The following is a 25,448-nucleotide window of genomic DNA, read 5'->3' as shown; positions in this document are numbered from 1 at the left end:
GTGGAGGGCAAGGCCTGTTGGCCTGAGGCACAGGAAGGAGACTTGGGTTCAATGCATGGCCTTGGGAAACTTATCTCACCTCTGGGTCCTTTTTTCACTCTTCAGTTCAGATATCCGGGGGTTAGAGTTGCTTCCCAGAGCACCAGGGTTCTCTGGAGATGTCTCCTAGGCCTCTGTGACAGGAGGCCAAGAAGATAGGCCGTGATTACTGAATTACCCATTTCAATCAGACCACAGCAGTTACTTTTTTATGTTTTATATGTTGGGATTCTGCTTGAGATTTCATTTGATAAAAAGAATCTTCTACTTGAAAACACTGGCTTGCTCATTCCATGTCAGGTACTCCTGGTCTGTCTGTACCACCATCACCAATCCCTTCCCAGGCTTTTTAGTAATTTTACTGAGCCTGATACAGGGTCCTCAACAATGACAGCTGCCTCAGTGTTCCCATCACTGGAGAAAGGACAAGCGATCTTATCCATCTGGAGGTTAGCCCAGGCCAACTCTCAGCTAAGACCTAGAAACCCTGAACTCTTATCTCCTGGACTCCTCTTTTTTTTTGTACAGATAGAGTGGGAGGGCGAGAGAGGAAGAGAGAGAGAGAGAGAAACATCGACGTGAAGGGACACATCGAGTGGCTGCCACCCGCACGACCAACCAGGGCCGGGGACAAACTGCAACCGAAGTACGTGCCCTTAGCGGGAACCGAACCCAGGTCTCTCTGGACCGCAGGCTGACGCTCTAACCGCTGAGCCAAACTTGCCAGGGCTGGACTCCTTTTAATGTCCCTAGAGTTGTCCCCCTCCCCCTCATCCATCTCACTGCTCACAGACTTAAGTAGCCAGAAATCAGCAGTAGGGTGCTGGGCAGGACAGAAGGGCTGAAATTAGCACACAGATGAATATATTTCCTTTATCAAGGGAGACAAACAAACAAACAAGAAACACCAAAAATCCCAAACATGTAAAAACCCAGGGTGCTAGAAATACAAACTCAATTCATTCAGATTCAAGCTCGTCCAGACACTGGTCACAAACCCTAGTGAGGTGCTTGTGAGCACCAAGTCAGGAAGAGGGGCACAGGAGTGAGGCCAAGAGAAAGAGTGGGAAAGGGGCCACCATAGGCCCCCTTAGTAATCACCCTCACAGTGTTACCTCCACCCCTTCCCAGTGACAGTGAAGACCTACCAGGCCCTGTCCTTTTGACCCCCACCCCACCCCTGGCCAGGGCTTCCAAGGCCAGTCCCAAATGGTTCTACCATCTCTTGCTTCATTTTCACTTCCTTAGGCTTCTAGCCTCGCTCTCCTCCTCCTCCTCCTCCACATTCTTCTCTGTGATTAGTAGCAGGTTAGGGTACTGTGTAAGCCGCAGTGAGTCTGGGGGCCAGGAGAGGCAGGGTGAAGACGGGGTGAAGAGAGGAGAAGAAGAGCTGTCCAAGGGCCCCTGTCTTCATGGGATCCCAAACTGTACAACCAGCTCCTCTCTTGCGTCCACACGGATCTGAGAAAGTGCACTGTAGGCATAAGCAGCTATCCTGGAGACCTGAGACAAAAGGACCGGGGAGGAAAGGAACACAGAGAGACAGGTGAGAGGGGAGATCCAGAAACCAGGGAAGGAGGATCGGATGGCAAGAGAGGAGGGAATAATGGAAGACAGAAAGCCAAAGAGAAAGGCAGGGATGGGAAAGAAAAAAAGGGGGAAAAAGAGTAAAGGTTGAGAGGAGGATATGGGGAGGAAATAAAATGTAAGAGAAAGTGGGAGTGAGCAGGGCCCACAAGCTACTAGGCTAAATCCACTTCCCCACCTCCTGTGAGGCAGAGAAGGTGACCCCTTTGCCACAGCCTGGGAAGTACGAGTGGTTGGGCAGGGGTGGGGCGAAGGGTGGCTCACCTGCTGCAAGTCAGAGAAGGGGATGGGCTCGCTGGCTAGCACTTGGTGGGGCTGGTTGGTGAGAGATGGCAGTGGCGGCAACTTCTTCCAATGAGTCAGGCTGCTGCTCAACACAGCCAAGCGGGTGCTGGCCAAGAAGGAGGACAGGGCAGTTCACAATCTGCCCTGTCCTGCCCAGCACAACCCAAGTAAGCCTCCTTCAGACCAGAGAAGCAGGGTGATGGGGCTTTAGCTCACCACAAATTCACTCCAGGCCCACCTCTCTTGGCCCCCCACACCCTTGAGTGTCACATGACATGAATATCTAGTGAGGCATCCGAGAGATTTGTGGTCACTCTCCTGGGCTGCACCCAAATGAAGAGGCCAAACTGGGGCCCAGGCTCCAAAACTGGATCAGGGATGAAGCGGAGGGGAAGAGCCCAAGCTGGCCATGTGCTCACCTGTACTGCCTTGCCCGGTCCATGTACTCATGCTGCTCCATGCCCTGGGAGTCTGCAGCAGACACGTCGATGATGTTGCTTTGGGGAGAGGAGGCAGAGAAGACATGATAGGTACATCCAAGAGGGACAAACAGGACTTGCTGCCAGGCGCCAACTCCAGGACTATCTGACAGCAGTGTCTCCACCTGCCAACTGGAGCAGGGCTGGGCCCAGAGGCACCTCTCCCACTGACCTTGTCCCATCCCCCATGTCCTAGGTTAGCTCCCTCTAGCCCAGCCTTTAACACGGATGGAGGAGCTCTGCTCCAGGCCTGGTTCTGTGATGCTCACCTGGCTGTCTTGGCAAGAATGGAGGAGAGCAGGGCCTGCTCATCTGTGCGAGCGGAAGGCAGGCTGTGGTAGTTGGGCTCGGCTCCATTGAGGGCTTTGGTGGGGGGGCTGCTAGGGTCTAGCAGCAGCTTCCGCTCCTCTCGGTCCTAGGAGAGACCATCAGGAAGAAGTCAGCCCCAAGGCCCTTAGTCCAACCTGCCTTTCCTGGGCTCTCCTTTCAGCCCAACTCTGACCTTTAAGCACTAAAAATATTTTTATTAGGAATATCCCAGTGCCCAACTCTATGTCAGATACAACTCAGTTCCTGCTTGCCCTTGAAAGCTCAGCTCAGTTGGTGGTCCAGGATGAATTCAAGTGGAACCAAGCAGTCATAGACGCCCTGAAAAGATGGACAGAGCACAAAGCAGGTATTCAGTAACAGCCCTGGAGCTTCAGAAGATAGTCCAGCAACTTATGGAGACAGAATATTGGGGGCTGGAAGCCAGAAGAGGTGGAAAATACCAAAAACAGTGAGGTCTACAAGGGAAGTTGATGCAAGTCCTGATCCCCCAAACCAGGCCATCCCCAGCAAAGCTAGCTGTTCCCAGAAACAGAGAGACCCTGTAAGGCCAGACAAGGCCCTACACTCAAAGAGAAAGCAAGCCCAAGCTCTCACTGTCCATTATTTCAGGGCAGGAGTCCCGGGCCCAACCTCCGGGTCACAACAGTTACGTGTGCTTCTTTCTTGAGGGCAGGTCCCTTCTCCTCTCAGGTATTTGCCCTTCTTTCCTCTGATGCTCTCTTAGTATGGGACCCCCAGAACCAAACTTGGTGCTCCTGGTATATCCTTACCTGAACTGAACAGTGGAGCTGTTCCCTTCCTTGCCAAGGCACCACACCTCTATTAGTGTGGCTTCATTAATGTTCAGCAGCCCTGTAACTACTAGCCTACACTGATGATCACAACCCTCAGAACTAACTTGGGACAAAGTCTCCCTGGTCCTGTATAATTCTGTAATTTTCCTGGTCCTGGTTTAGTCCTTTAGTCCCTTGTTCTAATCTTTCTGGATACAACCCTGCCTTAAGCCCCATCAGCTGAAAATCCCTGCTGCCTTTGTGTCAGCTGCGAAATGGATAAGCAGACCTGCTAGGGAACTATCTAAGCCATAAAGAGCGAGAATGCTTAGAATAGTCAAGGACAAGAGGCCCATCCTGGCTAACACTGACTCACCAACCCACAGTGCCAGACCACCAGACTCCCCAGTGCTTCACTCCAGGCCTATCTCAGTTCCTACTTGCTCACTGCAGGCTCCCAACTTCCCTGCCACAACTCCACAACTCTTTTTACAAAGGGTCACTTCCTCCTGCTCTGCCTGTCCTACCCTAAGGCAGGCCCAGCTTTGTCACATGACTCTCACTGCTCAATCCTAGGTTGCCCAAGTGTCCTCAGTTCCCAGCGGCATGAGACAGAAGCTGTGGGCTTGTTTCATCAACTCCCAACTCTGAGACAACCCCCATCCCTAAAACACACGCTAAATATTAAAGGGCTAGAAAGACAAAATGCTTGCCAAAGATTAAACTATCTCTAAAAAAAAGCTGGTTCCAGCCCTGGCCAGTTTGGCTCAGCGGTTGGAGCGTCGGCCTGCGGTCCGGAGAGACCCGGGTTCGGTTCCCGCTAAGGGCACGTACCTTGGTTGCAGTTTGTCCCCGGCCCTGGTTGGTCGTGCGGGTGGCAGCCACTCGATGTGTCCCTTCACGTCGATGTTTCTCTCACTCTCTCCCTTCCTCTCTCTCCCTCCCACTCTATCTGTACAAAAAAAAAAAAAAAAAAAGCTGGTTCCATAATGAAGCCCAAGTTTGCTTTCTATGTGTCCATTCTCCAAGCCCCACTTCAGACAGACCTTCTTGCAGGACAGGGCAGTCTCTCCCCTGTTGGGTTCTTTAAGAACTCTGTTGTGTTCCTGAGACCTAGTATCCCAGAGGCCATACTACTCCCATCAGAGTGGACACATAACATCGCCTCACCCACACAAGGTGAAGGGAGCATAGGGGAGGTTTTTCACACCAAGTTTTGTCCCTGAGTCAATGTCAACCCAGGAGTCAGAATTTCCCAGTCCACTCTAGCACAGACACATATGTGGCCTGTCCATGACTAGCCATTTGGTCTGCGGGCACAGCAAGAAGAGACAGCTTGGCCCAATGGATAAAGCACATAGCTTGGCATCAAAATACCTTGGCTATGGCACTTCTCAGCTCTGTAACCTTTGCAAAGTCACTTAGCCTCTGTATTTTTTCCTTGCCTTTGTTTTTTCTTTAGTTTTTATTTATTGACTTTAGAGAGAGAGGAAGGGAGAAAGAAACATTGATATTGTTCCACTTATTTGTGCATTCACTGGTTGATTCCTGTTATGTGCTAATCAGGGATCAAACCCACAACCTAAGTGTATTGGGATGACCCTCTAACCAACCGAGCTATCTGGCCAGGGCTTCCTTGCCTTTATTATTATATTTTTAAAATATGTTTTTTATTGATTTTTTTTAGAGAGAGAGGAAGAAGAGAGGGAGATAGAAACATCGACGTGAGAAACAGCAATCGGGCCCCAATGGGGATCAAGCCCACAACCTGGGCATGTGCCCTGACCGGGAATCGAACCGGGACCTCTTCTTGGTCCACGGGATGACACTCAATCCACTCAGCCACACCTGGCCAGGCAACTTCCTTGCCTTTAAATAGACATAATCGGTGCCTTATGACAGCTGTTCGGTAACTGTAAAAGGGCTTTTAAAACTAGTATGTTGTGCCTTTCTTATTATTATTATAACAAAGGGGCAGTGATGAGAGGGAAAGAGGGGCCTGCCCAAGAGCTCAAAGAGGGATTTTTTTTATAGTGAATAGTTATGGCTTATAGACCAGGTAAATAGACTTTTGCCACATGAGGCCTCAGATCACCTAGCACTGACCAAACACTGTCTTTGGGGGTTGGAAACAGAATTGAGAGCCCATCAACAGCAAAATGGAGATTGAGAACAAGCCCAGCTCTTTCAGCTAGAAGCTGGTATCCTTTCTCATAAGATAGGCATTAACCCTTCTTTTTTTTTTAAAATCCTCTCCCAAGGATATTTTTGCATTCATTTTCAGATGGAGCGGGAGGGAGAGAGGAAGGAAGAGAGAGAGAAACATCGACGTGAGAGACACATTGACTGGTTGCCACCCACACGACCCCAACCAGGGCCAGGGACAAACTGCAACCGAGGTACATGCCCTTAGCAGAACTGAACCTGGGACTCTGCGGTCCACGGACCGAGGCTCTAACCGCTGAGCCAAACCAGCTAGGGCAAAAGAGTCCATATTATGCTTTACGAGGCAACTTCCTATAGGCCTGGTATACTGTAGGAGGGATACTGCCTCTTTAACAGGCTGGATGAAATGAAAGGTATTGGCTATGAGGCATGCCTAACACAAGACAGGGAAAATATGATTATGTGTTCATTGTGTTCAGCTACCCATGCTTCTCATACAAATGACATTTTCCCAAGCCTAAATCCTTAACCCAAAACTGGTTCATGTGAGTCACCAGGGAAAGACCTACTCCCAAGTACCAATGATATAATCCATTTCTGTTACCATTTACCCCACCAGACTGTGAGCTAAGTACTGAAACCTTTCTACTTACTCTCTCTGTGTCTAGTAAGTGTTGAAATGTGGTACCCAGGCACAGAGGCAATCAACAAGGTGAGTGGCCAACAGCTTAAGACTTCATTCTTGGAAAGGCTCTTCCTCCTTAAAGGAGGTCAGTCAGGTGGGAAGGGCCACAATTAAAGTGTGGTATGAAAATGCACCAAGAAGAGGAAAATTTTAAAACTGTACAGGTTTAGCCCTGGCCGGTTTTGCTCAGCGGTTAGAGCGTCGGCCTGTGGTCCGGAGAGACCCGGGTTCGGTTCCTGCTAAGGGCATGTACTTCGGTTGCAGTTTGTCCCCGGCCCTGGTTGGTCGTGCGGGTGGCAGCCACTCGATGTGTCCCTTCACGTCGATGTTTCTGTCTCTCTCTCCCTTCCTCTCTCTCCCTCCCACTCTATTTGTACACAAAATGGAAAAATGTCCTCGGGTGAGGATAAAAAATAAATAAATAAAACTGTACAGGTTTACTCAGTTTAAGTCTTCTTATACAAGGATCTGATCTATAGCCACATTCCCAGGGCAAGAACCCCTCTAGCTGGAGGAACCCTCAGGCCCCAGGCAAAGACTGCACTGGAGAAGGCAAAACTGAGCTCCCCATACCATGACCCCCGCCGCGCCCCCCAATCCAGATGAAGCTAAACCCGATTTGTTACCTCCCAAATAATTTCCCACACATCCCGATGTCCTCACTGTGTCTGTTACATCCTTCACTAACTCAAATGCCACCAACTTCCAGAGGCCTTCTCTAACCCCAGAGCAGCAGTGAGCTTCCTTCTCCAACCCCAGAGACTGAGAGAATACACAAATTCCTGATTCATCTCGGGACAAATTAACTGAGCCTCAGCTTTCCCACCTCTACAACAAATTCACAAAGCCCGCTAATGCCAAACAGGGAGGTAGGAAGGGTTTCCTAGGGACCTTGGCTAAGAATCCTGTTAGCTGTAAAAGTTTGAAGGTAGAGAAGGTTAAAGGGATGAGAGCAAGTGAGACAGGCGGCTGCCTGCACGCTCCATCACGGGGACTGTGCAGAGAGAACTGGGGCTTTAACAGTAGAGGCCAGTCCGGCGTCTCCTCTGTAATCTGTCCCCTCCGGGCCTCCGTACTCATTGAGCCCCGCCATCCGGCTCCCCTCTCCTGCGGTTTTTTCTGAGCCCCATACCCCAGGGTCTTAGCCCTTATGCCCGAGCCCCGCCCGCCGCGGCCGCACCTGGTCCGAGTCCTCGTTCTCGCTGCTGTAGCAGCACCCCATGGCCGGGGTCGGGCGGGCGCTCAGGCCGCAAGGAGGAGGGACGGCGTCCGTCAGGAGCCCTTCCGGTCACATGACCTGTGGCTGCAATCAGCAAGCAACCACCCGCCCCCAAGACTAACCCTTCCCAGAGCCGCTTTGCTGCAGCTGCACCGCCCACACCCCGGCTTCCGGCCCCGCCCCTACCGCGTGACCATATCCAACTAATGAAAAGGCGCACCCTGCGTGACAAGATGCGAGACACGTGATGAGAGAAAAGGGAGGGGCGCATCACATGACTTCAGCCTCTTCTCAATCTCTGAGCTCCAGTTCTGTGCTATGGGCCATAGAGGCCCTCGTGTGGTCGCGTGACTGTCATTCTACCTTTGTGGGCCAGTGAGTGAAGTTATACCAAATACCATCTTAATATGGTCTCTTAAGTGCCACGCAAGGGGCGAGTGGGATGCACACACATAGTCCCCGGTTGCCCAGTGGCAAGTCCGAGGACACAGGGTGTGACCACCAACCTGGGCTGGGGTTTGGACACTCAGTGGAAGAAAGAATTTACACCTTCACAAGTGGGAGCGGAGTGAAGCTTAATCCTAGTAATGGAGATAGAGGCCACGTTACTGATACTCTTGCCTTTAGGCACTTCTTTTTAATCCTGCCATTTTATGGCAACCAAAACATCTTTTTTATTTTATTTAAAAAGAATTTTTTTAATCCTCACCCAAGGACATTTTTGCATTCATCTTCAGATAGAGCGGGAGGGGGAGAGAGAGAGAAACATCAAGTGACTGCTGCCCACACACCACCAACTGGGGCCAGGGACAAACTACAACCAAGGTACATGCCCCTAGCGAGAACCAAACCCGGGACTCTCTGGTCCACCGGCCGATGCTCTTAACAGCCGAGCCAAACCAGCCAGGGCCAAAACATCCTTTTTAAAAAAATGTTTTTTCTTTATTGATTTTAGAGGGAGAGGGAGCGAGAGATAGAAACATTGATGAGGGAGAACATCAATTGGCCACCCCCTCATTGGGGATTTGGCTCACAACCAGGGCATGTGCCTTGACCAAGAATGGAACCAGTGACTTCTTGGTGCATGAGTCATTGCTCAACCACTGAGCCACACTAGCTGGGCCAGCCGAAATATCTTAACACACGAAGTTCACCATCATTACTCTTAGAACCATCCCATATCTTCCCTTGGACCCTGAACACAGGTCTAAGCCTGTTATTCAAGATCTTGCAGATCCTAATTAACACCTGCTTCCCACTCCAGGCCCAGAGCATGGTGGTGGAGGGGTTGGGGGAATGCTTCACCAGTTTCCTGATTGACCTCCTGGACTTGGCACATGTATCCTGGCATACTGTCTCCCTACCAGGTCTGCCTGCTGTTTTCAAGACTCAACAATATTCTACTGATTGACTTCTCTGACTCAATTCATTCTCTGGGCATCTCCTGTGCTTAATACCTATCCTGCATTGATTCATTCATTTATTGAATCAAGTATTTACTGAGTTTCTCCAATATGCCACATTGTTTGTTCTAAATATGTAGCAGTTCACAAACAGCCAAGAGTCCTTGTATTCATGGAATATCCATTCTAGTGATCACATTGTATTGTAGTCTCTGTTTCTTCTACCAAACATGGAGTTACAAAAACAAAAACAAACAACAACAACAACAAACATAGGGAATTCCTAGAGGACAGAGACAGGATCTGACTTCTCTGTGACACACTCCCTGGCATTTACTTAGAGAAAACTTGCATTTGGAATTAATGAGTAAATTACAACCTCCCTCTCACCTTGGCTCATACCATATCCCTTGTGCTGAGTCAAAGGGTGGTTGGAGGAGAGGCCACCAGTAGTTCTGTTGCCCCTCAAATCAAGACGCTGGAGTTCTTATAAGTTCTGTGAGGGCTCCCAAAAGAGGCAGCTCTAGTTTGTCCTTGGGGTTAGTAATTTGAACTGCAGGTTTCAGGTGACTGTAGCAGCCTCAGCATCAATAATTGAGAGCAAGTCCAGCCTGCCTCAGGGTTCTACTCCCACCCTCCAAGGACTCCCCCCTCCTGTTCTATGCTCCGATCTTCCCCAAGCAGGAGCCTCCAGCCCAGGTAAGCAGGGCCCTTGAGTGTGGGTTCCCAAGCACGCCTGTTCAAACTCACCATCACTCACCTATTCACACCCATTCATACATTCCTACTTTCATTTTTAGTTCCTACCACTACCAGTGGCTTCATTTGTAAGGGTCGGATGGTCCAGGGCATGGGAGAAAACAGGGAACTTATCCCTCAAAGCAGGTTTTGGGGAAGAGGGCTGAATGAGGAGAAAGTGTCTGCTTTGTGTATGCACACGTGAAGGGAATTCTGAGAAAGAACAGGAGAGGGGAATGTGTGTGTGTGTGTGGGAGATAGGACTGAAAAAGAAATAATAGACTCAAGGACACTTCTCACCCCCAAGGAAGCACAGAGGGAAAGTCCTGGGGTGGGAAGGACTTATCCTAACACTTTATGGAGTAAGTGGTTTTTTTTGTTTGTGTTTGTTTGTTTTGTTTTGTTAATCCTCACCTGAGGATATTTTTTTTATTTTTTAAAAGAGCAGAAGGGAGGGAGAAACATCAATGTGAGAGACACATTGATTGGTTGCCCCCTGCAAGTGCCCCGATCGGAGCTGGGGTTCGAACCTGCAACCCAGACATGTGCCTTTGGGAATGGAACCTGTGACCCTTCGGTGCGTGGGCCAATGCTCTGACCACTGAGCAACACCGGCCAGATCTGGATTAAGTGTTCTGAAGGGATTTCTGATTGTAAAGCTGTGTTCTTTTGCTACACAGTAATGGGTCAGAGGAGATCAAGCAGGCAGGGGTAGGGCAGGAGGATATCTCAGCAGGGAACTGGTAAAAGGGGTCCTGAAGAATGATAGCAACAGAGATGAGGAGAAATGGGTGAAGGGAGCAAGGTGATGATGGGACCAGGAGCTGGAGTGGGAAGGGGTGTTTTGGGGTTGGGTTCTGAATACAGCATTGAGTCCTTGAAAGTACATGGGCTTGGGATCAGACCAAATCAGACTCAAATCCTAGTTCTGCTGTGTGACTCTGGACAAAAGACTTAGCCTTTCTGAGCCACAGTTTGTAAAATATAGGGATAATAATGACTACTGGTAAGGGCTGCACTGACAGGCAAATGTCTGGTGTGAGTTTCCCTCACTGCCTCCCTCCACCCCAGGAATCAGGCAGGGACCATGTCTCCTGCTATCGCGCTAGCCTTCCTGCCACTGGTGGTGACATTGCTGGTGCGGTACCGGCACCATTTCCGACTTCTGGTGCGCACAGTCTTGCTGCGGAGCCTCCGAGACTGCCTGTCAGGGCTGCGAATTGAGGAGCGGGCCTTCAGCTATGTGCTCACCCATGCTCTGCCTGGGGACCCTGGTCACATCCTCACCACCCTGGACCATTGGAGCAGCCACTGCGAGTACCTGAGCCACATGGGGCCTGTCAAAGGTCAGTGTTCCCTAGCATTCTGCTCTAGGAAGGACTCCCCAAGACAGTGAAGGAAGAGCTGGGATCTGCCACTGCCTTAATGGGTGAATTGGGCAGGTCTCTTTTGTCTCCTCCAGAAATGAGGGGTCTGGGCAAAGTTATTCATTCATCCAGTAAACATTTATTGCCACTTCTTTTTTTTATCCTCCCCAAGGACATTTTTCCATTTTTGTTCAGATAGAGTGGGAGGGGGAGAGAGAGAGAGAGAGAGAGAGAGAGAGAGAGAGAGAGAGAGAAACATCAACGCCAAAGGGACACATCAAGTGGCTGCCTCCCGCATGACTCCAACCGGGGCTGGGGACAAATCACAACCAAGGTATGTGTCCCTGACTGGAATCAAACCTGTGACTCACTGGTCCACGGGCCGACACTCTAACCGCTGAGCCAAAATGGCCAGGGCTATTGCCACCTCTATGGTACCAGGCATGTGCTGGGTGCTGGGGGAGAAGAAATTAGAGACCACATGGATGAGTCAGCCACAGATGTGGGCCTCAAAGGGGGCTTAATACACAGGGGAATAACCATCACTGCACATAACCCATAACTTTGTGTTTTTTGTTTTTTTGTATTTTTTTCTGTATTGATTTTAGCGAGAGAGGAAGGGAGAGAGAGAGAAACATCGATGAGAGAGCACACCGACTGGCTGCCTCCTGCATGACCCCTACTGAGGATTGGATTCACAACCTGGGCATAGCCTTGACCAGGAATCAAACCGGTGACCTCTTGATGCATGGGTCGACGCTCAACCACTGAGCCACACCAACCGGGCATAACCTGTAACTTTGTAATTTCTTTCTCCCCAACCACGGAGGCTCCTACATCCATTCATGGGAGCTGTCTGCCTGGATTTGTCTGAGTCCCAGCTCCCAGCACAAGTGCTTTCAGTCTTGTTTAAGAAATTGGTCCAGCCGGGCCGGTGTGGCTCAGTGGTTGAGCGTCAACCCATGCACCAAGGTTGCCGGTTCTATTCCTGGTTAGGGCACATGCCCAGGTTGTGGGCCCAATCCCCAGTGGGGGGCATGCAAGAGGCGGCCAGTCGATGTTCTCTCTCATCGATGTTTCTATCTCTCTCTCCCTCTCCCTTCCTCTCTAAAAATTAATAAAGAAAAAAAAGTTAAAAAAAAAAAAGAAATTGTTCCAATTTGAAGTTTAGAAAGATATCCAATGAATGAACAAATAAGGGGGAATGAAACTGGAAGTTCTAGTAAAGCTCTCTCGGGAGACTGGAAGATGGTCTCTCAGAAGCTTGGTGGTTGTTTCTGCCTGGACCTTCCTGGAGGAAGCAACAGTTGAACTGAGCCTAGAAGGACTGCTTTCAAGTTAGCCAGGCAGGTGAGGATAGGGTTGGGGAAGGGCAAAGCCTGCCACATATACAAATGTGGCAGGAAGGAATGAGCCAGAATGGTTGACCCTGGGCACAGTTGTTTGGGATGGCTGTGGTTGGTACAAGCTACAGGTAGGAAGAACTGAGAGTTGAAACTGGAAAAGTGAGATAGGATCAGTTCTAAGAAGGTCCTGAATGTCAGGCTGAGGATCCCAAGTTCAGTTCCAAAGGCCTTAGGATCAAGGAACCAGGGACTGATAGTGTCAGATTTGTTTTTGTTTGTTTGTTTTTTGTTGATCCTCACTGGAGGGTATTTTTCCATTGATTTTTAGATAGAGTGGAAGGCGGGAGGGAGAGGTAGAGAGAAAACATCAGATGTGAGTTAGACACATCTACTGGTTGCCTCCAGCATGACCCTGACCAGGCGGGGGATGAAACCTTCAACCCAGGAACATGCCCTTGATCAGGAAATGAACCCGTGACACTTTGGTCCATGTGCCAATGCTCTAATCACTGAGCCAAACCGTCCAGGGCATGTCAGATTATTTTTGCAGAAAGATTCTTAGTAGCTGGTATGAAGACTAGATCGAAGGAGGCAAGCCTGGAGGAGCAGGGGGACCAGTGGGGCAGCTGGGACTCTAGTTCAAGAGAGGTAAGACTCCAGCTGGTTGGGAGCTGCAGTAAGATAGGTGGGCATTTGAGATCTCTTTCTATGGCCTGCAACCCATCTCCCATGTCTGCTGCAATAGCTATCTCCCCCAATAGGTCAGATCCTGATGCGGATGGTGGAAGAGAAGGCCCCTGCTTGTGTGCTGGAGCTGGGCACCTACTGTGGGTACTCCACACTGCTTATTGCCCGTGCCCTGACCCCTGGGAGTCGCCTTCTCACTGTAGAGCGGGACCCACGCACGGCAGTGGTGGCTGAAAAACTCATCCGTTTGGCTGGCTTCGACGAGCGCACGGTCAGCCCCCACCTCCCCAACCCTGGTTTCTTTCCTCAGCCTTATCCTGGCCAGGCCTCCCCCATGGGGGAATCCCACCTAGGAGAAGGAAGAAGCTCCACTTAGGGAACTGTGATCCTGGAGGCTGTATGAACTCCTGTTCTGAGTCATTTGCACATATTTGCTGCTGAATGATAAAGAAGCAGTTAAGAGGAAAGTCTCTGGAGCCCAGCAAACCTGGGTCCAGACCTTAGTCTGTCTCTTATTAGCTATGAGACCTTGGGCAAAACACTTATCCTCTGAATTTCAGCTTCTTCACTGGCTGAATAGAAATCACAATATTGATCCTGACTTATTGGGTTCTAAGATCAGAGAAAATGTGAGAACACTGGTGGGGATCTAGACCAGGGCCTGGTGAGAGACTACCCTGGTTTGTCCCACCCTCACCTCCAACTCCTCCCACCCCCACAGGTGGAGCTCATCGTGGGTAGCTCAGAGGAGGTGATCCCACGCCTACGAAGCCAGTACCAGCTGAGTCGGGCAGATTTGGTTCTCCTGGCACATCGACCCCGTTATTACCTGAGGGACCTGCAGCTGCTGGAGGCTCATGCCCTGCTGCCAGCTGGTGCCACTGTGTTGGCTGACCACGTGCTCTTCCCTGGTGCACCCCGCTTCCTGCAGTACGCCAAGAGCTGTGGCCGCTACCGCTGCCGCCTCCACCATACTGGCCTCCCAGACTTCCCTGCCATCAAGGACGGCATAGCCCAGCTCACTTACGCAGGACCTGGCTGAGGTCCAGACCCAGGAGTACTTACTGCTGCCCTACCCCACCCCCACCCTAGCAAGGACCTCAGAATATCCCTTCCCTTCCCTGCTTGTGGCCTGACACATGCTGAGCTCAGGGTTGGGGAGGCTCTCCTACCTCTGCCCTACTCACTTGAGGCATCAAGTTCTGTCAGGCTGCTTGGTCCCACTGGTCCCCCTCCTTCCAAAAAAAGCCATGAACTGACAGGCAAAAGGCCTGAGCTCCCATCCCAGCTCTGTCACTGATTGGCTGGATGACTCCAGTGGAGTCCCTGCCCTGCTTTGAGACTTAATCTGCTCTCTTAACACCAAAAAACTGATTGGGAGAGCTCTAGGGAGTTCCCAGCTCTGGGCCTCAGAAAGCCTGCCCTCCCTGGCCATTGTGGATTGGATTAAAAGAAAGAGTAAACTCTGAGTTATAAGCCCTGCAGGAATGGCTGGTGCAAGCTGGGCCCGAGGAGATGGCAATGGAGCCTGAGCCCAGGCCTTCTTCCTGGCCTTCTCTAGCCCTGGCCCACATGGCCAGGTAGGTTTGCCTGAAGTCTCTTGAACACCCTCTCCCCAAAGCTCAAGAGAAGATGCTGGATTCCTCTGGGCCCCACCAACAAATAGGGAATAGACATGAGGGGAAAAATCAGTCCTGTGTCTTTATTAAAGAGAGTTAGAAAGAAACTACACCTGACAACCAAGGGATGAGGTATTGGCCAGAAAGGTAGGGTGGGTTCAAGTCCTGGGGATTCAAGGGCAGGCTGATGGCCTGGGAGGGGCCAAGGAGACCAGGTCCTAGCAGCAGCTGAGAAGGTGCCTGAGGGTGAGCTTTCAGGCACTGGGTGATCAGCTGGTTCTGCAGGAGTTACAGGGTAGGTTGGGTTGGCCTGGAATCTCCCTGAAGCCACCCTGCCTTGTCTACCTAGATCATCCACTGGTCCTGATCCTGTTCGTTGCCTTCCATGTCCACCTGGAGAGGAGGCTGGGTGTGGGTGGGGAGGGGCCTCAGCCACCCAGCCAGCCCCAGTCCCAGATCCTGCTTCTGGCAAGATCTAGGGTCTCTGTATCCTTTGGCCACCGATTAGGTCAGGGGCAGGGGCCCAGGAGCAGAGGCCCTCCCCACACCCCTGCCTACCTCATTGACCTCTCCATCATCAGGTGACTCATTGTAGTCATTCATCTCGTCCATGTCCTGCATGTCCTCATCATCCTCTGAGTCCTCTTCACTATCCTCGTCATCATCTTCATCCTCCTCTTCCTCATCATCATAGTGCTGGTGAGGCAGGAGAGAGCCTAGAGACTCTACAGGCCTTGGACTAGTTCAAGGGTTGGCCCACTTGGAGCCCGTCTCTGGATTCAACAAATGATCCCTACTCCCCAACCCTTCCTTGCTTGGTGCATATTCCGCAGGACCTTAGTTCTGGGCTCAATGCCCACCCTCTATAGTTCCCATTTTTGGCCTCCATCCAGAGCTGAGGATGACAATTGCTCTGGAGTCAGAGACAGGATCTTCAAAATTCGAATTAGAGCAGAACTTTAGTCCCCCTGGGCCCCACTCACCTCTGAGGCTGGCTTGCCAATAGGTACCAGGTTGTTGTCTTTCTCTGCAATGCTCTGGAGCTGTGAACAAAGGGGAAGAAAAGCAGGTCCAGGGCCCAAGCAGGGAAGGTCAGGGACATGGGACTGGACCACTCTGCCCACAAGAAGACCCCCCCAAGTGTGAAGGAAAAGCTTCCTTCCAGTTCTCAGGAAGAGTTAATCCCTTTCTCTCCTGTCATCTGCAACTTAGTTATGAACTTGATTCAATTACATAAACTCTCTGGGCCTTGGTTTCCTCATGAGATTATGGTGAGGGTGAAGTGAGAGATTATCAGCCTAGAACACGGCAGCTGCTAGGTCCTCAATACTCAAAATTGTTATTTCCCATGCTTTAGGGAAAAGAGGCTGGGCTCCAACCTGGCCCAGAGGTCCCATGTTCCCCCAGCAAATTAGGGTAACACAAAGATGAGAACCTAACCCTGGCCAGTTTGGCTCAGCGGTTAGAGCGTCGGCCTGCGGTCCGGAGAGACCCGGGTTCGGTTCCCGCTAAGGGCACGTACTTCGGTTGCAGTTTGTCCCCGGCCCTGGTTGGTTGTGCGGGTGGCAGCCACTCGATGTGTCCCTTCACGTCGATGTTTCTGTCTCTCTCTCCCTTCCTCTCTCTCCCTCGCACTCTATCTGTACAAAAAATGGAAAAATATCCTCGGGTGAGGATAAAAAAAAAAAGAAAAGGAGAACCTATACCCCACTCCCCTCAACTCTCAGTCTGATTATTCTCAGCTCAAAGCAAAAAGCTTCTCCAGGGTAGGTCTCCAGAATAAGGCTGAGTCATGGCCAGTGAAGGGGGATCCCTGAGGCTCCAGCACTGTGCTAGGTTCTCACTCACCCAGGCCTGATGCTGCTGTTCTTGCTGCTGCAGCTCTGTCTCTTCCACACAAGGTCGATCCAGATTAAACCACAGAGTCTCCGTCACACGGGGGAAGAGGGAGGGAAACAAGGTGGACATGGCTCCTAGACTGAGAGAAAAGGTCAGGTGAATCCAGCTCTCAGATGTGTTTGGTTTGGGTTTTTATTTAGGTTACAATTTGATTTGATGGTGAGGTGAAGTGGAAGGGAGCAGAAAAGCAACCTGTCCCTGTGAGAGTCAGAGAGACCTGGGTTTGAGTACTGACTCCATTACTTAACTAGCTGTTTGATCTTGGCCAAGTCATTTAACCTCTCCAAGCCTGTATCCTCATCTGTAAAATGGGAATAATAACAATTACACCATCCTAACAGTTATTCTGATCATTAAGTAAGGTAATTTCCTTTATGGATAAGTAAAGCTGTTTGTAAGTTGTTCAAAGAGGGAAGAGAATGGAAGCCAAATGTAGAGATAGGAATCCAAAATGCAGACTAACATTACAAAATTAGAGGTAGCAGGGCTCTGCTAAACTCTCTATCTCCAACAAACACTAAGACCGATTTTTTGCCCCTCTATGATTATCCATACATATCTACCCAGTATCAGAAATTTAGGACACTAATCACCTCTCTCATAAAACACAGCCAAATTGGGGTGTAGGGGGGCACATGCAACTATAGTTCAGTAAGACATTCTAAAGACAGGGGTAAATGTATAAATAAGTAGAAGGGAGGTTGAATGGATGAACATGTGAGAACAAGTAAATTTAGCTTGGATTAAGCAGCTGAAGGAGCTGACCGGGAAGGTCCCAGGGAATATGAATCAAAACCTTTCGGCTCACAGGAAAATTGAGGCCCAGCGATAGACAACGACTGGGCTCTAGGGCACACAGTGAATTGAGGCATCGAACTCCCGCACGGTACAGATCCGGTCCGGGTGCTAGCGATAAGCAGGAAAAAAGGATCTAGGTCTAGTTCTGCTTTTGCCCTAATTTATATAACTGGTTCGGGGCCAGCCCTGCCCTTCTGTGGACATGAGCTTCCCAGACCACAACAGGTACAACAGTACCAACCATCAAGTCCCAGAAGTACTGAGAGGCACAGAGACCCAGGCTCGAAAGCCCACTCTCCGCAAAGCCACCGCCCATTCTTTGATTATTATGATAATGACGGTGAGGTTGACCAACAGGAATAAGGCAGGGGCGGGACTCGGAGAGGCATTACCCTTATAGGGTTGCTAATAGCGAAAGGAGCGGGGCTTGAATAGAGCCAATTAACTGGAAGAAATGCTGGGTGACAAGAAGTGACACCAATGAGTGACGGATTTTGTATGACGGGGTGGGGCTTGGTCTCGCGGAAGCGGCCAATGATCTGGCGCTCTTTAATATTGAAAGAGGTTTGAACCCGGCGCTCCGGAGGAGGCGGGTCAGGGGAACGGGGTTTCTCTGGGGTAGGGAGGAAGGGACAAAGAGACAGCAGACGCAGCCTTGCTTCTGTACTTACCGCACCGGGAGGCGGCAGCCGGCAGCGACCCGGAAGCACTTCTCTCCGCATGGGCGGAAGGACCCACCAGAATCCGGGACACACCAAACGCATGCGTTATTGGCCTCTTTTTGTTTCCTGCTCCCGCCCACCAGACCGGATGTGACGTTACACACCATTGTTGGAAATTTGTCGCGCCTACTCTGTTCGCCCCGCCTTGAAACTCATCCAATGAGCCCTTCCAGTCTGCCCAGCCCCGCTACCCTCCGGCTCCATTTAACCCCGCCTCTCTGCTTACGGACTGTCTTTGCTTGCCAACCTCTGCAGAACAATAGCTGGGTGCCACCTGTTTTAGTAGTGGGCCTGTTCTGCTGTGTACTAGGAAAATTAATCTGCTTTTAACCCAGAATCGTTGGGTGGTTTTACGTCGTTTCTGTCTTCTCCCACCCCCAGTTTCCTCTTTGGCGCATACATTCATTAATGTATGTCCTAGCGGAAATATTTTGAGTTCCTACTATAATCCAGGCTCTGCAAGAAGCTGAGGATAGCTTCTTGCTTCCCCACTGGCCTGTGGGGAAGCAAGACTCTGCAGACCAGCAGTGGTCTCACTTGTCTCTTAAGATGGTCTGTCCAGTTCTGAATTCGAGATTATGAAAGGGCTTAAGTGACCAGTTGGCCTCAGGCACAGCTGGATTCCTCAGCAGCAGAGGAATTCAGCTGCCCTTTCCAGACCAGGGCCAAATTCGCTCAGCGGGCAGCCTCGTCATCTCTTCCATTCATTTGCTGATGTCCCTGTTCTTGTGACCTCTGACTCACCCTCCCTTTCAGAGATTCTCATGTCTTTTGGCAAGTGGTCTTTCGAACCCAACTCCCATTAAGCTCCATCACACATCAACCTCTTGCAGGGCCAGTAATCCAAAAATACAGTCCTGCCCCAGCAAGATGTGTGACCTTTAACAAGTCCTTTTTCCCCCTGGACTGTTTCCTCTTCAACCAGCATCATAATCTCTGCCCAACCTTCCTCCTATACTGGACTAATGTGAAGTTTGATGAGATAACGTCTTTAAAAGGTCATGTACTGTGCATATCAACATGATTACATTTTCAAGCAACTCTGCTTGTTATTTTTTTAAATTGATTTTTCAGATAAAGAGAGAAACAGCCATCGGCTGCCTATTGCATGCCCCCTACTGGGGATTGAGCCTGCAACCTGTGCATGAGCCCTGACCAGGAATGGAACCAGGACCTCTCAGTCCATGGGAAGATGTTCAGTCTACTGAGCCACACCAGCCTGGCAACTCTGCTTGTTATAAAGTTTTTCATTAAAGAGTAAAATTTGCCTCTTGGAAATGTCCATCCTTTTCATTATTCGTTCAACAAATACCTATTGAGTGCCTTACTATATGCCTGTCAACATTCTAAATAGTGGGAAGACAATACTGAACAAAGCAGACAAAAAAAAAACAAACCCTCTCTCTCACCCTGGCTGGGTGGTTCAGTTGGTTGGAACATCATCTGTACACCAAAAGGTTGCAGGTTTGATTCCCAGTCAGGGCACATACCTAAGGTGTGGGTTCAGTTCTGGTGGGAGTGCCTGAGGGAGGCAACTGATCAATATTTTTCTCACTTTGATGTCTCTCTCTCTCCCTCCTTTCCTCTCTTTAAAATTAATTAAAAATATATCCTTGGGTGAGGATTAAAGAAATCTCTCTCTTCATGGAGTTTCCATTCCTAATGAGATAAACAATAAAGAAAAAGAAAAATATTGCAGCCAGGCCTGGCCAGTATGGCTCAGTGGTTCAGCACTTGACCCACGCACCAAGAGGTTGCTGGTTCGATTACTGGTCAGGGCACATGACCAGGTTGTGGGCCAAATCCCCAGGGGGGTCATGCAGGAGGCGGCCAATTGATGTTCTCTCTCATCGATGTTTCTATCTCTCTCTCTCCAACCTTCCTCACTCTCTAAAATCAATAAAGAAAAAAAAAATTGTTTTTAAAAGATTGCAGCTGGGCTGATGTGGCTCAGTGGTTGAACATTGACCCATGCACCAAGAGGTCACTGGTTTGATTCCCTGTCAGGGCACATGCCCAGGTTGCCAGCTGGATCCAAAGTAGGAGGTGTGCAGGAGGCAGCTGATGGATGTTTCTCCCTCTCCCTCCTTCTCTCACTAAAATCAATTAAATCATTTTTTTTTTTCATTTTTTTGTTGTTCATATAGAGTGGGAGGGAGGGAGAGGAAGAGAGAGAGAGAGAAACATCGACGTGAAAGGGACACATAGAGTGGCTGCCACCCGCATGACCAACCAGGGCCGGGGACAAACTGCAACCAAGGTACACGCCCTTAGCGGAAACCAAACCGGGGTCTCTCTGGACCGCAGGCCAACACTCTAACCACTGAGCAAAACGGGCCGGGGCTTAAATCATATTTTTAAAAAGATTGTAGTAAATACTAAGGAGACAAAATAAATCAGAAAAGTGGGAATAAAACATTGTCGGGGGAGGTTTCATTTTATTTATTTATTTAAATTTTTTTTCTTTATTGATTTTAGAGAGAGAGATGAAGGGAGAGGAAGAGAGAGATAGAAACATCGATGAGAGAGAACATCAATTGGCCACCTCCTGGGCATGTCTGGGCCCACTGGGAATCGAACCAGTGACCTCTTGATGTATAGGTGTTCATAACAGGCTGTTCTATGAAGAATAGATTTAGGAGGGGCAATAGAATAAGCAGGGAGACCAACTGGGAGCCTGTTATAATAATCCAGGGGTGGGGGATGAGAGGTGATTTAATTTTGAATATACAGTTGACGCTGAAAAATGCAGGACTTAGGGGCACTGACCCCTGCACAGCTGAAAATTATATAACTTTTGACTCCCCTAAAACTTAAACTGTCCCTCAGTATCTGCAAGGGATTGGTTCCACCCACAGATACTAAAATCCCCACAAATGCTCAAGTCCTCTATATAGATCAATGCATATAGTTGGCCTTCCAAATTTGTGGACTCCCAAAAGTGAATCAAAAATAGTACCAAGGCTCTGGTTCAATCCCCAGGCCCAGAGGCAACCAGTAGATGTGTCTCTCTCACTTGGATGTTTCTCTTCCTCTCTCTCTCCCCTCTCTTCCTCCCTGACTTCCTCTGTCTAAAAATCAGTGGAAAAATATACTTAGGTGAGGATTAAAATAAACAAACAAACAAAACAGTACTAGGCCCTGGTTGGTTTGGCTCAGCGGTTGGAATGTTGGCCCACAGACCGAAGAAGAGTCTCAGGGTTGTGTTGGAGGCAACCAATCGATATGTCTTTCCACATTGATGTTTCTCTCTCTTTCTCCCCCTCCCTTCCTCCTACTCTATCTGAAAAAATCGGTGGAAAAATATCCTCAGTTGAAGATTAAAGAAAACAAAAACAAAAAAATACTGGTATTGACTAAAAATATCCACATATAAGTGGACCATGCAGTTCAAACTCATGTTGTTCAAGAGTCAACTATATTTAGAAGGTAGAGATAACAATGTTTGCTGACAGACTGAATATAGAGTATCAGGGGAAGAAAGGAGCCAAGATTTTTGGCCTGAATAACTAGAAGACTGGTGTTGCCATTTCTTGAGATGGAAAAGACAAGAGAAGTGTTAGTTTTGAGGGGAATTATCTGGAGGTCATTTTGGGGTGTATTCATTTTGAGATGTTCATTAGAATAGAGATGTGGAGGGGGCAGAGGGGCATATGGGTCTGAAGGAAAGAGAGCTAGGCTGGAGAAATCAATTTGGGAGTCATCAGCACATAGATGGTATTTAAAGCCATGAGTCTGCATGAGATCCACAAAGGAGTGTGTGTAGATGGAAAATAGTTTCCTTCAAAGTTCAGAATTTAAGAAAACTAGAAGCAGCCAACCAAACTGAGAAAGAGAGCCAAAAAGATTAGAAAGCCTGGCGATTTGAACTGTATCCTGGAAGCCAGAAAAAGAAGGGATATAAGGAAGGAAATAGTGATACACCACAGCTTGGTTCTGTACAAAATTGTGTTTCTGTGTGTCTCCCTAGCAGACTATGAGCTCCTTGAGGGCACCAACTGAATGGTTTCTATGTTCCCAGGACCCATCCTGATCTCTCCCTTCTTCTGGATCCCTTATCTACTCCCTCTGTGACTTATGTCCCCATTAATCTCTCCTCCTGCTTCTTGTTTTTACAAGATCTCCACCTCCAGTACCCTTTGCCTCCCATCCTTCCTGACAGCTCTGATGGAAATTCACTAGTAACAGTTTCTTACCAAGGTTCTCAGACAGATTCAATAAGTCATGGTGACTGGTTACCTGTGGGAGGGGAAAAGGGAGAGGGGTAAGTGGAAATTTTGAACAATTGCCCATTTTGGGCTTCAGCAACTGAGTCAATAATGGTGGCATTTGTTTTACATTCATTATCCATCGTTTATCCTCGCCAAACATTTGATTTCCTTTCATTTCAAGGATAATAAAACAAAGACCCTAAGAGGTTAAGTAAGTGGTTGAGTGTCAACCCATGCACTAGAAGGTTGCTAGTTTGATTCCCAGTCAGGGCACATGCCCAGGATGTGGGCCTGGTCCCCGGTGGGGGGCATGCAGGAGGCAGCCAATCAATGTTCTCTCTCATCAATGTTTCTATCTCTCTCTCCTTCTCCCTTCCTCTCTCTCTAAAATCAATTTAAAAATATTTTTTAAAAATCAATGTATGTAGAGAGTGTTATGAGAGCACAGAAGAGGGAGGGATGAATGGGTTCTGGATAAATTGAATTTATACTTTTTTTTGGTTAATCCTCACCCAAGGATATTTTTCCATTGACTTTTAGATAGAGTGGCACGGGGGTGGGGGTGAGGCGAGAGAGACAGAGAGAAACATCTATGGGAGAGAGACACATCAATTGGTTGCCTCCCACACGACCCCAATTGCATAGCCCTGCCTGTGACCTTTTGGTCCGTGAGCTGATGCTCTAACTGTTGAGTCAAACCAGCCAGGGCTGAGTTTACACTTTTGTTCCAGGAAAGAAAACATCTGAGTGGTTTTGAGGGATAAGTAGGAGTTCATCTGGTAGATAAGTGGGAGAAAGGGATGCATAGAGGTATATAACATGCAAGGGCATGAAGTTGAAAGCAGATGATGTGTTTGGAGAACAGCAAGAATCCTTTTGGGCAGAACTAGGTGTCTGAGAATGGAAAGAGAAAGAATGTTAGGAGGATTCAGATGGGGAAGGGCTTTGGTGGCCTTTAGATAGAGTGGACAATATGGGAGCCAGGATTTGGGATCTTACCTTGGCCCTATTACTGACTTGCTGGGGACTGCAGGCAGGTTCCTTCCCATCTCCCAGCTTTTGTTTTCTTTAAAATAATATCCCAACCATGTCTCTAGCTCTGATGTGAGTCTCTGGAAGACACTCCCTAGACCTGGCCCTTTCTGTCCTGAGATGTTATGTTCTCTTTCATTGTGTTTTATACAAGCCAGGGCCTGGGCTAAAAGCAGGAGGCACAATGGTGATTTCCCAACAGTCAGAGCCCACATACTGGAGAGGGAAATCCATGTATCTGTGCAGAAATCTCTCAAGGATTTAGGAAGGGCCAGAACTAACCAATGTGAATTCATTGTTAGTGAGAGCTGCTTCTACAGTCTTTGAGGTGTATGGCAAGCCCTGGCAGGGAACAGAGAGGACTATCGCTGTCTTTCATGTATATTTGATATCCAAAGGGCTTTCACATTCACAGTTTCCTCTTATTCTCACCCTGGGAATCCTGCTCCCAGTTAGCATATGAGAAAGTTAAGTAGCTTGTCCGAACTGAAGTTACAACTAGAAAATGTCAATCTCGCCCTGACTGGTTTGGCTCAGGGGTTAGAGCATTGGCCTGCAGCCAGAATGGTTGGGGGTTCAATTTTTGGTCAAGGACACGTACCTGGGTTGCAGGTTCGATCCCCCAACCGGGCTCTTGTGGGAGGCAACCAATCGATAAGCCTCATCAATGTTTCTCTCTCCCTTCCTCCCTCCCTTCTGCTCTATCAATAAAAAAAATTGATCAAAAAATATCCTTGGGTGAGGAGTAACCAAAAAAAGGGGGATAAAATGTCAATCTTTTACTCATTCCTCAAAGCTTTTTTTTTTTTTTTTAAATATGTTGTTTTTCATTGATTTTAGAGAGAAAGGAAAGGAGAGAGAGAGAGAGAGAGAGAGACAATGTGAGAGAGAAACATTGATCAGTTGCCTCCTGCACACCCCTACTAGGGATCAAGCCCATAACCTGGGTATATGCCCTGACCGGGAATCGAACCTTCAAACTTTCAGTGCATGAGACCATGCCCAACCAACTGAGCCACAGTGGCCAGGGCTCAAAGCTTTCTTATGGGCTGGTCTGTTCTTGGTGATGGGGACTCACAGAAGAATTTTATCTGAGTCCTCATCCTCTGGAAGCCCCTAGTCTAGTTTGGAAGGTATAATGCAAGTTACTAGGCTCTGAGGACTGGTCTCTGGTTTATCTCTATTTTCTCAGCACCTAGTCTAGGACTTGGCATAGAGTAGACATTCAAGAAATGTTTTTTCCTTCAGTCTAATGAAATCGAATGATTAGTTCATTTGACTATATGCTACAAATGCTACAGTGGAAATAGGTTCTGAGAAGAGTAGGAACATTGAGCAGAGAAAGGCAATGTGTGGGAGAGGATGTGGGGAGGGCTCCTCAGGGAGATAGGACCTTGCAGGAGGAGGAGTCGAGGAAGCACATCTAGATGAGGGGGATGGTATGTGAAAACGCACAGAGACCTGAAAGGGCTGTGGTATGCTCTGCACAGGGCCTGCTTGTGGCCATCTTAGTGGGAGGCATCGAGAGAAACAGGACTACAAGACTAGTGCCCTGAACTCAAAGGATGACACATATCCTTGGAAGAAGGCAAGGAGACATTGACAAAGGCTTCCTTGAACAGGGAAGATTTCAGCTGGGTCTTGAAGGATGCCTTGGAGTTATACAGTCAGAGAGCAGGAGAGAAAGGGGAAACCCTCCAAGTGGGCGGGGACACCATGAGCAGGTGCTGAGATGTGGGGTGAATGAGGAGATTGTCTGGGCAGGAGAGCATGGCATGTGGGGGGGTTGCTGGAGAGCCCACTGGGTATACGTTTCCTTCTGCCTCAGGGTCACTTAACACCTCATTTATTTTCTGGTCAGCAAACAGCCATGGGGGCCTCTCAGGGCTGACTCTGAGTTTAGGATGGGTGAATGAGCTAGGAGAAATTTCTGTGGATTCTCTTCCAGTTCCCTAAAAAGTAGCCCCAGGAAGGGTACTCACATCATGCCCTGATTTGTATAGTGGGTTTGCATATATTTGATTACGGAAGGTAAGGTTTCCTCACTCTGACCAATGCAAAAA

At 49.0% G+C, this 25,448-nt stretch overlaps 3 protein-coding genes across 4 annotated transcripts in view; 1 reads left to right on the top strand and 2 right to left on the bottom strand.

The window, feature by feature from the left end:
- The window catches only part of LOC118627609 (transmembrane O-methyltransferase homolog), a 30,269-nt gene extending 16,123 nt beyond the window's left edge, over positions 1–14,146 (top strand). Inside the window, exons 6-10 of the mRNA XM_036257934.1 lie at positions 7,559–7,567; positions 9,609–9,665; positions 10,776–11,050; positions 13,179–13,375; positions 13,826–14,146. Coding sequence (XP_036113827.1) covers positions 7,559–7,567; positions 9,609–9,665; positions 10,776–11,050; positions 13,179–13,375; positions 13,826–14,146 — 859 coding nt within the window. The remainder of the gene's footprint in view (positions 1–7,558; positions 7,568–9,608; positions 9,666–10,775; positions 11,051–13,178; positions 13,376–13,825) is intronic.
- Positions 899–7,642, bottom strand: LAMTOR1 (late endosomal/lysosomal adaptor, MAPK and MTOR activator 1). The gene is made up of 5 exons (XM_036257936.1): positions 7,525–7,642; positions 2,660–2,805; positions 2,331–2,408; positions 1,891–2,017; positions 899–1,542 (listed from the first exon to the last, which is right to left on the bottom strand). The coding sequence occupies exons 1-5, from the start codon at positions 7,564–7,566 to the stop codon at positions 1,450–1,452; spliced, it is 486 nt and encodes a 161-aa protein (XP_036113829.1). The 5' UTR covers positions 7,567–7,642; the 3' UTR covers positions 899–1,449.
- A 637-nt stretch (positions 14,147–14,783) lies between the features above and the next one.
- On the bottom strand, positions 14,784–18,199 carry ANAPC15 (anaphase promoting complex subunit 15). Of its 2 annotated transcripts, none has more exons than XM_036257937.1 (5): positions 18,092–18,199; positions 16,572–16,701; positions 15,707–15,766; positions 15,282–15,419; positions 14,784–15,128 (listed from the first exon to the last, which is right to left on the bottom strand). In XM_036257937.1, exons 2-5 carry the CDS (start codon positions 16,689–16,691, stop codon positions 15,069–15,071), a joined length of 378 nt encoding a protein of 125 aa, XP_036113830.1. In that variant the 5' UTR covers positions 16,692–16,701; positions 18,092–18,199; the 3' UTR covers positions 14,784–15,068. The 2 variants fall into 2 exon arrangements, with proteins under 2 accessions (XP_036113830.1, XP_036113832.1); XM_036257939.1 differs by having other exon boundaries at positions 14,789–15,116.
- Between the last annotated feature and the right edge of the window lie 7,249 nt (positions 18,200–25,448).

This window comes from Molossus molossus, unplaced genomic scaffold (assembly GCF_014108415.1).
Source record: "Molossus molossus isolate mMolMol1 unplaced genomic scaffold, mMolMol1.p scaffold_m16_p_13, whole genome shotgun sequence".
In the NCBI taxonomy this organism is placed as follows: Eukaryota; Metazoa; Chordata; class Mammalia; order Chiroptera; family Molossidae; genus Molossus; species Molossus molossus.
The sequence above is the reverse complement of the archived record's forward strand: the minus strand, read 5'-3'. Positions and strand labels throughout refer to the sequence as shown.

Coding starts and splice junctions, on each gene's coding strand:
- ANAPC15 (XM_036257937.1), bottom strand. CDS start 16,691: ATGTCCACCTTGTTTCCCTCCCTCTTCCCCCGTGTGACGGAGACTCTG. Junction 15,420..15,706: donor TTGGCAAGCCAGCCTCAGAG/GTGAGTGGGGCC, acceptor CTGCCTCACCAG/CACTATGATGATGAGGAAGA. Junction 15,129..15,281: donor ATGATGGAGAGGTCAATGAG/GTAGGCAGGGGT, acceptor ACCCACACCCAG/CCTCCTCTCCAGGTGGACAT.
- LAMTOR1 (XM_036257936.1), bottom strand. CDS start 7,566: ATGGGGTGCTGCTACAGCAGCGAGAACGAGGACTCGGACCAG. Junction 2,806..7,524: donor AGAACGAGGACTCGGACCAG/GTGCGGCCGCGG, acceptor GGTCTCTCCTAG/GACCGAGAGGAGCGGAAGCT. Junction 2,018..2,330: donor GACCGGGCAAGGCAGTACAG/GTGAGCACATGG, acceptor CTTCTTGGCCAG/CACCCGCTTGGCTGTGTTGA.